At 42.7% G+C, this 12,445-nt stretch overlaps 1 protein-coding gene across 4 annotated transcripts in view; it reads left to right on the top strand.

Annotated features, from left to right (window-relative positions):
* The window catches only part of LOC106589451 (transmembrane protein 94), a 46,773-nt gene extending 34,801 nt beyond the window's left edge, over window positions 1–11,972 (top strand). For all 4 annotated transcript variants that reach the window (XM_014179450.3, XM_014179451.3, XM_082970473.1 and 1 more), the window contains 4 exons: window positions 127–385; window positions 572–665; window positions 2,249–2,419; window positions 2,657–11,972. In XM_014179450.3, coding sequence (XP_014034925.1) covers window positions 127–385; window positions 572–665; window positions 2,249–2,419; window positions 2,657–2,729 — 597 coding nt within the window. In that variant the 3' untranslated portion in view covers window positions 2,730–11,972. The remainder of the gene's footprint in view (window positions 1–126; window positions 386–571; window positions 666–2,248; window positions 2,420–2,656) is intronic.
* Window positions 11,973–12,445: the final 473 nt, after the last annotated feature.

Genomic DNA, 12,445 nt, shown 5'->3' with positions numbered 1-12,445 from the left:
ACTCCAAATATGCTCCCTTCACCTCTTCTAGTTCTGAATCAGATGTGTGTTATCTATCTTAATCATGACATGTGTACCATGGAATTTCTTTTAACTTTTAGATTTGTGTATATCTACTTCCTGCAGACGCAGAACTACTTCCTGGGTTGTTTCCTTTTGAGGTTTGGCCTGACTGTGTGTGCCTACCTGCTGGGCTTCGGCTTTGCGCTGCACGAGGTCTGCCTTAGGGCCAACAACCTGACGCTGGCAGAGAACACCACCATCAGCTGTACTGATATCCTCAGGGTCAGTTCGGCTCAGGACGCTCCCCATTGGTTCAGGGAGCTGTCCAACGGCCTGCTGCTCACTCAGAAGGTCATGGCTGGGTTCCTGGCCCTGCACACAGGTAGGAGGAGCTTTCTGTGTCACTCTCACCCCTGCATCTATCAAGTCCGGTTGTATCCCAAATAGCACCTTATTTCCTATATAGCGCACTACTTTTGACCAGGACCCTATATAGAGAGCCAAGGTTCATGTGCGTATCTTTACGTTTTATTTTCTTTCTATTCCTCTCGCCCTCCCTATTTCCCAGTGGTCATCTCTCTGAGCTATGTCCATCGCTCCCAGCCGCTGTGGAAGAAGAACCCCTTCAGCAACACCTGGTGGTGCCTCACTGTCCCCGTTGTGTAAGTGCGTGTGTTTCTGTTTGTGTGTGTGTGTGTGTGTAGCCTAACTGTTTCTGACAAGTATTAACCTCTATGGGCTAGGTGCGTCCCACCTACTCAACAGCCAGTGTAATCCCGTGGCGCGATATTCAAATACCTTAGAAATGCTATTACTTCAATTTCTCAAACATATGACTATTTTACACCATTTTAAAGACAAGACTCTCGTTAATCTAACCACACTGTCCGATTTCAAAAAGGCTTTACAACGAAAGCAAAACATTAGATTATGTCAGCAGAGTACCCAGCCAGAAATAATCAGACACCCATTTTTCAAGCTAGCATATAATGTCACATAAACCCAAACCACAGCTAAATGCAGCACTAACCTTTGATGATCTTCATCAGATGACAATCCTAGGACATTATGTTATACAATACATGCATGTTTTGTTCAATCAAGTTCATATTTATATCAAAAACCAGCTTTTTACATTAGCATGTGACTAGCATGTGACTAGCATTCCCACCGAACACTTCCGGTGAATTTACTAAATTACTCACGATAAACGTTCACAAAAAACATAATTATTTTAAGAATTATAGATACAGAACTCCTTTATGCACTCGCTATGTCCGATTTTAAAATAGCTTTTCGGTGAAAGCACATTTTGTAATATTCTGAGTAGATAGCCCGGCCATCACAGGCTAGCTATTTTGACACCCACCAAGTGTGGTACTCACCAAACTGCGATTTACTATTAGAAAAGTTTGATTACCTTTGCTGTTCTTCGTCAGAATGCACTCCCAGGACTTCTACTTCAATAACAAATGTTGCTTTGGTCCCAAATAATCCATAGTTCTATCCAAATAGCGGCGTTTTGTTCGTGCGTTCAAGACACTATCCGACACATTTCGTGACAAAAAATTCTAAATATTCCATTACCGTACTTCGAAGCATGTCAACCGCTGTTTAAAATCAATTTTTATGCTATTTTTCTCGTAAAAAAGTGATAATATTCAGACCGGGAGTCGTTGTTTTCGTTCAAAGAGAGAGAAAGTAAACATGGTGTCGGCTCGTGCACGCGCCTCCAGTCTCATTGTCCTCAGATCGACCACTATCAAAATGCGCTAATGTTTTTCAGCCATGGCCTGCAAAGCCACCATTCATCGTTCTGGCGCCTTCTGAGAGCCTATGGGAGCGTTAGAAAATGTCACGTTATGCCAGAGATCCCCTGTTTTGGTTAGAGATGATCAAGAAGGCCATGAAATGGTCAGAGAGAGCGCTTCCTGTTTGGAATCTTCTCAGGTTTTGGCCTGCCAAATGAGTTCTGTTATACTCACAGACACCATTCAAACAGTTTTAGAAACTTTAGGGTGTTTTCTATCCAAATCAAACAATTATATGCATATTCTAGTTACTGGGCAGGAGTAGTAACCAGATTAAATCGGGTACGTTTTTTTATCCGGCCGTGCAAATACTGCCCCCTATCCCCAACAGGTTAAACGGCAGCTGCAATAGAGAAGTTTCAGCTTTTTTTGGCATCAACTGATACTCTTTTCTCACTCTTTCGCTCTTCCCCGCACTTCCTCCCCACCTCCAGTCTGCTGGGTCAGTTGGTGCAGGCCACGGTGGACTACCAGCTGTGGCAGGACCGGTCGGCACAGTTGACCTTTGACCTGAAGGACATCCCCATGCTGGCCTGGCTGCTGGTCTCCCTGTCCTCCCTGGTGGTGGTGCTGCTCAATGAGGCTGTCAAACTACACGAGATACGGTAAGATGGAGGAGGAAGAGGCGAGGAGGAGTGAAGTAGGAAGGGGAAAGGATGAGTCTTTATTTTTTTATTTAGCCTTTATTTAACTTGGCAAGTGGAGTGGTATGATGAGAGAGAAAGGCAGAAGATTGCGGATGACCGAATGGTTGGTTGAGAGAAGAGTATTAGGGAAGGGACAGTCATGTGGGGCGAAAAACTGTTCTTATGTGTTGATCTGTCCATTCCTTCTGTCTGCAGGGTGAGGGTTCGCTACCAGAAGAGACAGAAGCTACAGTTTGAGACCAAACTAGGGATGAACTCTCCCTTCTGATTGGCTCAGACAATGAACAGAGGGGCGTGGCAATACATGCTGGGAACCAATCAGCCCTCTGGAAAATTGGAGGCACCAGAATCTGGAGTAGGTCGAAGTTGGTTCTAACTGCTGACACTGGGTCAGATCGTTTCTCATCCCTCTTGTTTGTTAGGATTGGAGAAAGGGTAATATGATCCTAGATCTGTGGTTGAGGGGAACTTCTACCTCAAGCTCATAATTGTACTCCTCCTCAGTGCCCATTGACCTAAACCCAGGAGCACTCAACCCACCTCAGCCCGAAAGCACTGGCTCCTAGCAGGTAGCGCTAACCTCAACCAAACTGCTACACATGCTGGGTGGTTTATCACTGCGATAATCCAATCTTTTTTGAGGGTGGGGGGGATCCTTGTTTAAATTGTATTATGGTATAATAGATTTTTTTTTTGTATATATAGAAGAAAGATCCCAAAGCATTTTGCTTTTTTGCTTTTAAAAGAAAGGCAAACAAAAACTGAGTAGTATTTACAATATTGTGGAACGTTATTGAAGGCCTCGGGAATGTTTTACTGCAGTCCCTGCTTGGGGATGGGGGGGTAGGCTCTCCCCCTATCACTGGTCTATGATACTGTCTCACACTGTATCACATAGGGATTATCACACTTCAGCATGTTCCTCCTTTCTTTTGCCCCAATACCACACAGGGTTTCCCGTAGCATTTTCTTCAGCAGCGGTGGCTAAGTAAGCGTGGGGGGGGGGGGGGGGGGTAGTTGGCGTGGCCAATGGTGTGGATTTAGAGGCCCTCCTCTACATTTAGCTGTTTTAAAGCAAATTTCCTGCAATTTTACAAATTTTGCCATGGGGCAGAGAGAACATTTTACAGTTTTAAAGCTAATTTCCTATGGCTTATGCCATGTTCTTACGCTATCTGAGTGACTCGGATAACAAAATCAAAGCCATGACATTTTGGGAATTTTATATTCTAGTTTTATTTTGGTGATTGTTAGTCCTCAAAGATGATCTAAGTAAAAAAAATATTGCTCCATTATCTTTTCTACATACATTATCTGGTTTTACTCGTTTAAGTTTACACTGAAAATATTTTATCATCCCAAAAATGATATACACTACCATTCAAAAGTTTGGGGTCACTTAGAAATGTCCATGTTTTTGAAAGAAAAGCAACAACAAAAAATGTCCATTAAAATAACATGATATTGATCAGGAATACAGTGTAGACATTGTTAATGTTGTAAATGACTATTGTAGCTGGAAACGGCAGATCTTTTTAATGGAATATCTACGTAGGCGTACAGAAGCTCATTATCAACAACCATCACTCCTGTGTTCCAATGGCACGTTGTGTTAGCTTTTTAAAATGATAAACTTGGATTAGTTAACTGATCATTAGAAAACCCTTTTGCAATTATGTTAGCACAGCTGAAAACTGTTGTCTGAATAAAAAAGCAATAAAACTGGCCTTCTTTAGACTAGTTGAGTATCTGGAGCATCAACATTTGTGGGTTCGATTACAGGCTCAAAAGGGCCAGAAACAAAGACCTTTCTTCTGAAACTCGTCATCTATTCTTTTTCTGAGAAATGAAGGCTATTCCATGCGATAAATTGCCAAGAAACTGAAGATCTCGTGCAATGCTGTGTACTGATCATTAGCCTTTTTAAAATGATAAACTTGGATTAGCTAACACACGTGGTTGCTGATAGTGGGCCTCTGGACGCCTATGTAGATATTCCATAAAAAATCTGCCGTTTCCAGCTACAATAGTCATTTACAACATTAACAATGTCTACACTGTATTTTTGATCAATTTGATGTTATTTTAATGGACATTTCTAAGTGACCCCAAACTTTTGAACGGTAGTGTATATAAAAAGAAAATGCATATAGGGGAAACACTGCCCGAGTAGAGTATCCCAATACCAGACTAGAAAAACACCTACCATCAGGTGATGTCTGGAGGAAACTGGATTCAAGTCAATATGGGGAACCTAGGGAAACACACTAAGCATTTCTCAACAAAGCAATCTCAAGGCTACTCTCTATAACCCAGCCTTTTAGCCAGATAATGAACATGGCATTTTCTAAACCAGGATGTAAGAGAATATATATATATATTTTTTTTTTCTTCTCCTTTCTAACAAATATTTTCTTTGTTTCACACACATGCTCCGTCTCCCGAGCTAAGCCAAGGGCAATCCTCCTGCTGTAATGCAATAAAGAATACATATTAATATAATGTACTTTGAAAAGTACAACTGTATTAGTCTTGTTTAGGTCAGTTGTATTTGAAGAATGTGCTAGCATGCCACTTTGAAACTCATGTACTGTAGGAAAGTTTTGTTGTTTTATAATCATCAATCATCATAGACTGGTTTGATCCCTGTGTACATTCTTCCATCCTATTCTTCCCACCAGAGTACTGTAGTAAAGAGGGGACTATCTTCAACTGTAGCTAACAAGGTTTCGTCTGTGGTGTTCTCGATTACAATCCCTTCTAGAGCGTCCCAGGGTATTCTGAAGGTGCTTCATATCATTCAGTTGCCTTTTTACTAGCCTGGGTGCATGTTTCTGCATTCGACATCAACAACACACAAGCTGACTAAGTCCGGGATTCAATCAGATCACGCTTGTAGACAGTGCTGCTTTCAAAGGCAATTTTACTGGGTTCGTGGAGATCGCGTTTAAGGTAAACACTGCGGATGTCGGCTCAATTGGAAATGACCAATGTCAAGCGCGCTGATGCACCGTTTCGGATTGAATCCCGGCCTAAAAGCAGAAAGACTCACCCACCAGGCTACATGTCTGTGTTGGGTGATCAAATCAGTATATCCATTTGAGCTTTTTTATCCCTGATTACGACTTTTCCGTGTCCGAAATGGCACCCTTTGTACTGCTTTCGACCATGGCCCCATAATGTTCTGGTCAAAAGTAGGGCACTATAGAGAATAGGGTGCCATTTGGGAAGCAGATTGTCATTAGTTGCCATTGCCCATGCAGCTTTTCCCTTTTATTTCTTTCTATCCTGTGTATGTATACGTTGTATTTATTTATTTATTGATGCCTTCGTTATAGCAGATGTATGTATCGTGCTGTCAGACAAACTGTCATGCTGCACAAACCGGCCTTTTCCATCGTGCTTCTGGTGAATTACCTATTCAGGGCCAGGAGTTTTTTTTCTGACCATGACATCTGACCGTGAGACCCAGAGTTGTTCCCTGGTTGGCTCACGGGGTCAGGAAAACCTCCTGTCCCAAGTCATACTGTATATATAAATGGATATATTTTATCATGTGTGCGCCACACCTGCTCTCTCTATTTTGATTGTGGGCTACAATGAAGGTCAAATGCTAAGTTGACTAGGAGTCTGTTCCGGGCCTAAGATGGCACAAAAACATGGTGCCTAGGATTAACACCTCGACTCAGGGCGCTTGCACACTTGTTCCCTTCATAGGCTCTCTTTGATTGGAGTGTACCACAGGAGGTTGGTGGCACCTTAATTGGGGAGGACGGGCACATGGTAATGGCTGGTGCAGAATAGGTGGAACGGTATCAAATATGGTTTCCATGTGTTTGATGCCATTCTGGCCATTATTATGAGCCGTCCTCGCCTCAGCAGCCTCCACTGGAGTGTATGTACTTACTTTTTAAGTACACTATTTCATAGGCTAGTTAGTAGTTGCATAATCTGATAAGAGATGTGTGTGAGGAAGATATAACGTAAAAACACTGATCTAATATGTATCCTAGATAGGGTAGTCTGGTAACCGATTTTGTCTTTTATTTTATTGCTCGGAGACCACTTGAACTAAGCCAGTCATTTTCTATAAATAGTAAACTTACATCTGTCTCCTAATCATTCATACCAGGGGGCAATTAACTATTAACTCTTGTATATATTGTGTAGCATGCTAGCCGCTAATTGTATCCTATCAGGTCCAGATGGTGAATCCAGGGCTGCCGTTGGATCAGCCGATGGCGTTGGGCCTGGGACTGGAGCGTAGTCAGCCGGTGGGTCCAGGACAGGGCCAGACGTTCTCCCGAGGTCAGGGCTAGTTCTTGAGGACTGCAGTTGATGCTGGAATCAGAACAGGATCAGGGTCAGCCGACTGCAGGTCCAGAGTACATGGCGCTGGAGGCTCTGGTGCTGGATGGGACGCCAACTGGGACTCTTGCTGGAGAGTCGTCGTGCGCGTCAGGTCCAGGCCGAGCAGGTCTGCAAGGGCAGCAGGTAGTGTAGGGACCAGCACCGGAGTTGAGTCCGGTTATGGCTGTCCCAGGAGTGACAGTAACTGGAGTGTTGGCTAGGGTGCTGGCTCAGGCACTGGTAGCTGCAGGTCTGGCAGGTTGTCTGCAGGTTGGAGCTCTGACGCTTGCTGGACTGGCTGCAGCCCTGTCAATGGCTTCACTGGCTCAGGTGCTGCTTGTGGTGGGCGCCTGCTGGGCTGCAGGTTGGAGCGGAGCTGGCTGCTGGATGTGCTCAGGTTCCAATGGTGGCCGTTTTGACAGTCTGAGTAACTAGCTTGGGAGCACTGGCTGTCATTGAAAATAAGAATTTGTTCTTAACTGACTTGCCTGGTTAAATAAAGGTAAAAATATATATTTTTTAAAGTCAGTTAAGAACAAAATCTTATTCACAATGACGACCTACCGGGGAACTGCTTTGCTTGAAGTGCATGCTTTTGGGTGCTGCTAGTAGCCAGGCGGAGGTTGTGGAGCTAGTGGTTGCTGGACGGGCAGGACTCAGGACCGGCGCTGCGGGTTCTCTATGCCCACATAGTGCCTTGGGTTCGTCCTGATGTTCGTCCCATGCCACCCCTCGCATCTACCGCCCCCAGTTTCTTGATGACAGCATCTGTCATACGCTGGAGCCTCTTCCCTATACACTGGAGTCTCCGGAGTTCCCGGTCCTCCTCTTCTTGCCGGTGTGTGTGCCTCGTCCTGGGCATGGTATGCAGCATGAACTGCATCCCTTCACTACTGGTCATAGTCCAGGACAATTGCACCTATCCGGCTTGAAGGACCGTGAAAAAGAACCGCACCATTTGGTGGTCTCTGAAAGAGGTACCGGTTTAGATTTGGTACAACTTTCCCAGCACCCCGGTTAGAAGGCGTAAATGACCAGTAGGAGATAGGGATATAATTCACACCTTTATTTCCATACACCAAACACACACACGGCAAACAGGAAGAAAACACTAGACTGTCCTCATGGGCTGATGAGGGCCATGGACCCAGGGCTGGAGCTGGGTCAGCTGGTATGCTGAGGACAGGAACCGACAAGCGCACATACATGGCAAACAAGAAGAGGAGAAAACAACTAGTGGAAGTGATAGTGTAAAGACTCACTAACACCAGTTGGGAGGTAGTGTTGTCCATGTGGAAAGGGTCCAGATGTGAGTTGAGGTGGAGGACAGGAGTTTAGAGCCCTTCTCAACCTGCCCTACTGGAAAGAGCTGAGAGGCAGAGTGGGGTTCTGATGCTCCCAGGCTAAGCCACTGATTGGCTGACCAGGTCAGCTGACTGTTCCCTGGCAACCTGGTCCCTAGCACATAGGTGTGAAGTGGTCTTCTGCAGCAGGACAATAGATGGGTTGGTTGTTTAGCAACAAAACCGATGCGTGCGCAACTATGGGTCCAAACAGACAGGATTGACTTAGTTTACATGTTGTCAACAACCTATGTTTCGTCGACGGTGTTTATTGAAAACCTAAATAAATGTTGCACAATGAGCACTCGTTACAGTTGTTGGTTAGTTACCGAGCTAATTTTAGCCATATTAGCATTGACATGAAATCAGTCAAAACAAGACATGGTATCAAGAAACTAGCTGAAACGAGTCACTTACGACTCCCCACGTGGCAGTTTCTTGTCATTGTTAGTAGCCATCTGGCCATCCAGAATCACAACCTCGCAGACTTCTGCCCCATTTGAAGCGTGCACATCGTTTTCGTGACGTTGTCAGCTAGCCCATCTATAGACTCAGGCTACCAACCCTCGACCTCACCCTATCTCAGCTGTAAGAAGTACCAGGGCCAGAGAGAGGGTTTGAAATATGTTTTTTAACAGTAGCTGGGGTTAAATGTAACACCTAAAAAATAAAGCAAATAAATTCACTTAACTTAAAAAAACATTGTTTATGTATTATCATATGTAATGATTTTGCAACAAATTAGTATTTCTATGTAGTAACCAATAATTACAGTATGTTTGTGCATGGGCATTCGGTTCCTCTCAAAACGTCTGATGGTTCCTAGACTACTGTTTACAACTTCTTTGGTACACTACAGGACCCCAGGGCTAGTTAGTATTTGTATAATGCATGTAAAAATCACTTGTTTTCATAATTTGGCTGCTTGGCTCAGGGTAATTTTTAACACTGCTTTACAATTGCCCCCCACCCTAGCAACCATGACAAAACCTCATGTGCCTATCAAGAGACAATAATAGTGTCACATGACAATGTTCAGCCAGTATATAGTGATGAAAATTATGCTAGTTTGAATTATTGGACAGTAAAAGAAAAATACAGCCGATTGGGGTGGGCGGGGAAACTACATTCACCCCTAAAAAAAAAATAACATTTGACCATAAAATGTGCAAAGAGTGAGATATTTCGCTGTAACTTTTCAAGCAGGGAGAGACCTTACATGGGCATGTACTGTGTGAGTTTCATCACTCAAGCTTGTTTCTGTTTGGAGAAATGCACGGTGTTACAATTGCCCCGTTACAACTGCCTCCAGTCTATCTTACTGTTGTTGAATGAACCTAGCTTACGAGGGAAAACAGTCTGAAGTAAGCAACTGAATGTCGATTTTTATACACTACAGTAGAACGCATCCACACGTTGCATTTCAATCCATTGTTTTAATTTTCCATTTTATATCACTGCTTTAAATATATGCATGAATGAGACCTTATGGATGCCCAGTCTTGGTCATGATGATATTGTTTCAGTATGTAATGTGAACTCAGTGGATCTTGGCACTGCAGGTGTCACTAGTGTTTTTTCACCACACTGACCGACCTAGATACCTACTTACTTAACCCTCTGCTACGGTTCATCTCCAAATCTACCCCTAGGCACGTGTAGATCTGAAAGGATTGGATTGGCATAAGCAACACGGTGATAAAAATCCACGTTGCTCATACCTATCCAATCTTTTAGAAAGCTCACACCCCTTTTTCCACATTTTGTTACCAAGTGGGACTAAAAAAATTATAATTGTCACAGATCTGCACAAAATACTCTGTCAAAGTGGAAGAAAAATTATTATAAAAAAAAGAAACCCTATTAAATCTTGATTATATTCAACCCCCTGACTGTGAGTCTTTCTGGGTAAGTCTCTAAGAGCTTTCCACACCTGTATTGTGCAACGTTTGCCCATTTTTTTTTTTTATTATTTTCAAAATTCTTCAAGGTCTGTCAAATTGGTTGTTGATCATTGCTAGAAAACCATTTTCAGGTCATGCCATATGCAGATTTTAGCCAAAACTGTAACTCTGCCACTCAGGAACATTCACTGTCTCCTTGGGACTCTCGAGTGGTGCAGCGGTCCAAGGCACTGCATCTCAGTGCAAGAGGCGTCACTATAGTACCTGGTTCGAATCCATGCTGTATCACATTCGGACGTGATTGGTAGTCCCATAGGGCGGCGCACAATTGGCCCAGCGTCATCTGGGTTTGGCCGGAGTAGGCTGTCATTGTAAATAAGAATTTGTTCTTAACTGATTTGCCTAGTAAAATAAAAAAGCAATTCATGTAGATTTGGCCATGTGTTTTAGGTTATTGTCCTGCTGAAATGTGAATTCATCTCCCAGTATCTGGTGGAAAAGCAGACTGAATCAGGTTCTCTTGGATTTTGCCTATACTTAGCTCCGTTTCTTTTTTATCCTGAAAAAACGGCCCAGTCCTTAACAATTACAAGACTACCTATAAGGTGATTCAGCCACCACTATGCTTGAAAATATGGAGAGTGGTTCTCAGTAATGTGATGTATTGGATTTGCCCCAAACATAACACTTTGTATTCAGGACAAAAAGTTAATTGCTTTGCCACATTTTTGCAGTATTACTTTAGTGCTTTGTTGCAAACTGGATGCATGTTTTAAAATATTTTTATTCTGTTAAAACTTCCTTTTCACTCTGCCAATTAGGTTAGTACTGTGGTGTAACTACGTTGTTCATCCATCGTCAGTTTTTTCCTATTACAGCCATTAAACTCACCTTTGGCCTCATGGTAAAATACCTGAGTGGTTTCCTTCCTCTACCATAACGGAGTTAGAAAGGACGCCTGTATCTTTGTAGTGACTGGGTGTATTGCTACACCATCCAAAGTGTAATTAATAAACTTCACCATGCTCAAAGGGATATTCAATGTCTTTTTTTGCGCATCTACCAATCTGTGCCCTTTGTGAGGCATTGGAATACCTCCCTGGTCTTTATGGTTGAATCTGTGTTTGAAATTCACTGCTCGACAGAGGGATCTGTATGTGTGGGGTACAGAGATGAGGTAGTCATTCAAAAATCATGTTAAACACTTATTGCACACAGAGTGAGTCCATACAACTTATGTGACTTACACGCTTACTCCTGAACTTATTTAGGCCTGCCATAACAAAGGAGTTGAATAGTTACCTCAAGGCATTTATTTTTTTATTAATTTGTGTGAGGGAAAAAAAAAAAAAAACTTAATTCCAGAATATTTTTTTTTAACTAGGCAAGTCAGTTAAGAACAAATTCTTATTTTCAATGATGGCCTAGGAACAGTGGGTTAACTGCCTTGTTCAGGGGCAGAACGACAGATTTGTACCTTGTCAGCTCAGGGATTTGAACTTGCAACCTTTCGGTTACTAGTCCAATGCTCTAACCACTAGGCTACACTGCCGCCCCAATAATGACAATGATCTCAATTTAATTTAGTCTAACACAAAATGTGGAACAAGTCTAGGGGTGTGAATACTTTCTGAAGACACTGTACATGAGGTGTTGAAGGTACAGGCTATGGGTTGATTGGGATAGGAATACACCAGTTTGGGTTAAGCAACCAAGGCTCTGGAACTCTGTTCATACAAATGCTTGAAGCTGAACCCTGTGTCGATTGACTTGCTGTGATTGACTATTTGTTGTGGTTCACAAATGTATATTTTGCCGTTTTATTTTAAAGGTCTATCAATGTAAAATGATTTGTTTTTTGCAAAAGTTGATTTGTGAATCGATTGTCAATAAATATGGTATTTTAAAATAAAACAGTAGGCTTATATGAATTTATTGACTTCACCTAGCTTTGTATACCACATAAATAACAAGCATACAATGGCCGTAGCGATACCAAAGGGATTTTGTGGTGTTCAGATAAAGGTGGCTGCTTGAGGCTTAGAGAAGGACATTTTGAGATTGGATAGAATGCACTTATTGAAAATGTCTTTGAATAGCAATACACGGGAGTGCAACTATTTATTCAACACAACAAAACTAGATAACTATAGAAGGTCAATATACTACGCTGACCCTATAAATCAGAGCTGTGGCCTATACAGCACCATAGTACAGTCAGATTTGCCTCTTTTCCCATGGTACAGGACACACATTAGACAGAGTAACCTGGGGTTTAAAGGTCTTGGATGGAACATCGCTGTCCGGTCCAAAATTGTTGGCACCCTTGATAAAGGTGAGCAAAAAAGACAAAGAAATTACACAAATAGGGAGCTATATTGTATGCA

This window comes from Salmo salar, chromosome 28 (assembly GCF_965601325.2).
Source record: "Salmo salar chromosome 28, fSalSal1, whole genome shotgun sequence".
In the NCBI taxonomy this organism is placed as follows: domain Eukaryota; kingdom Metazoa; phylum Chordata; class Actinopteri; order Salmoniformes; family Salmonidae; genus Salmo; species Salmo salar.
The sequence above is the reverse complement of the archived record's forward strand: the minus strand, read 5'-3'. Positions and strand labels throughout refer to the sequence as shown.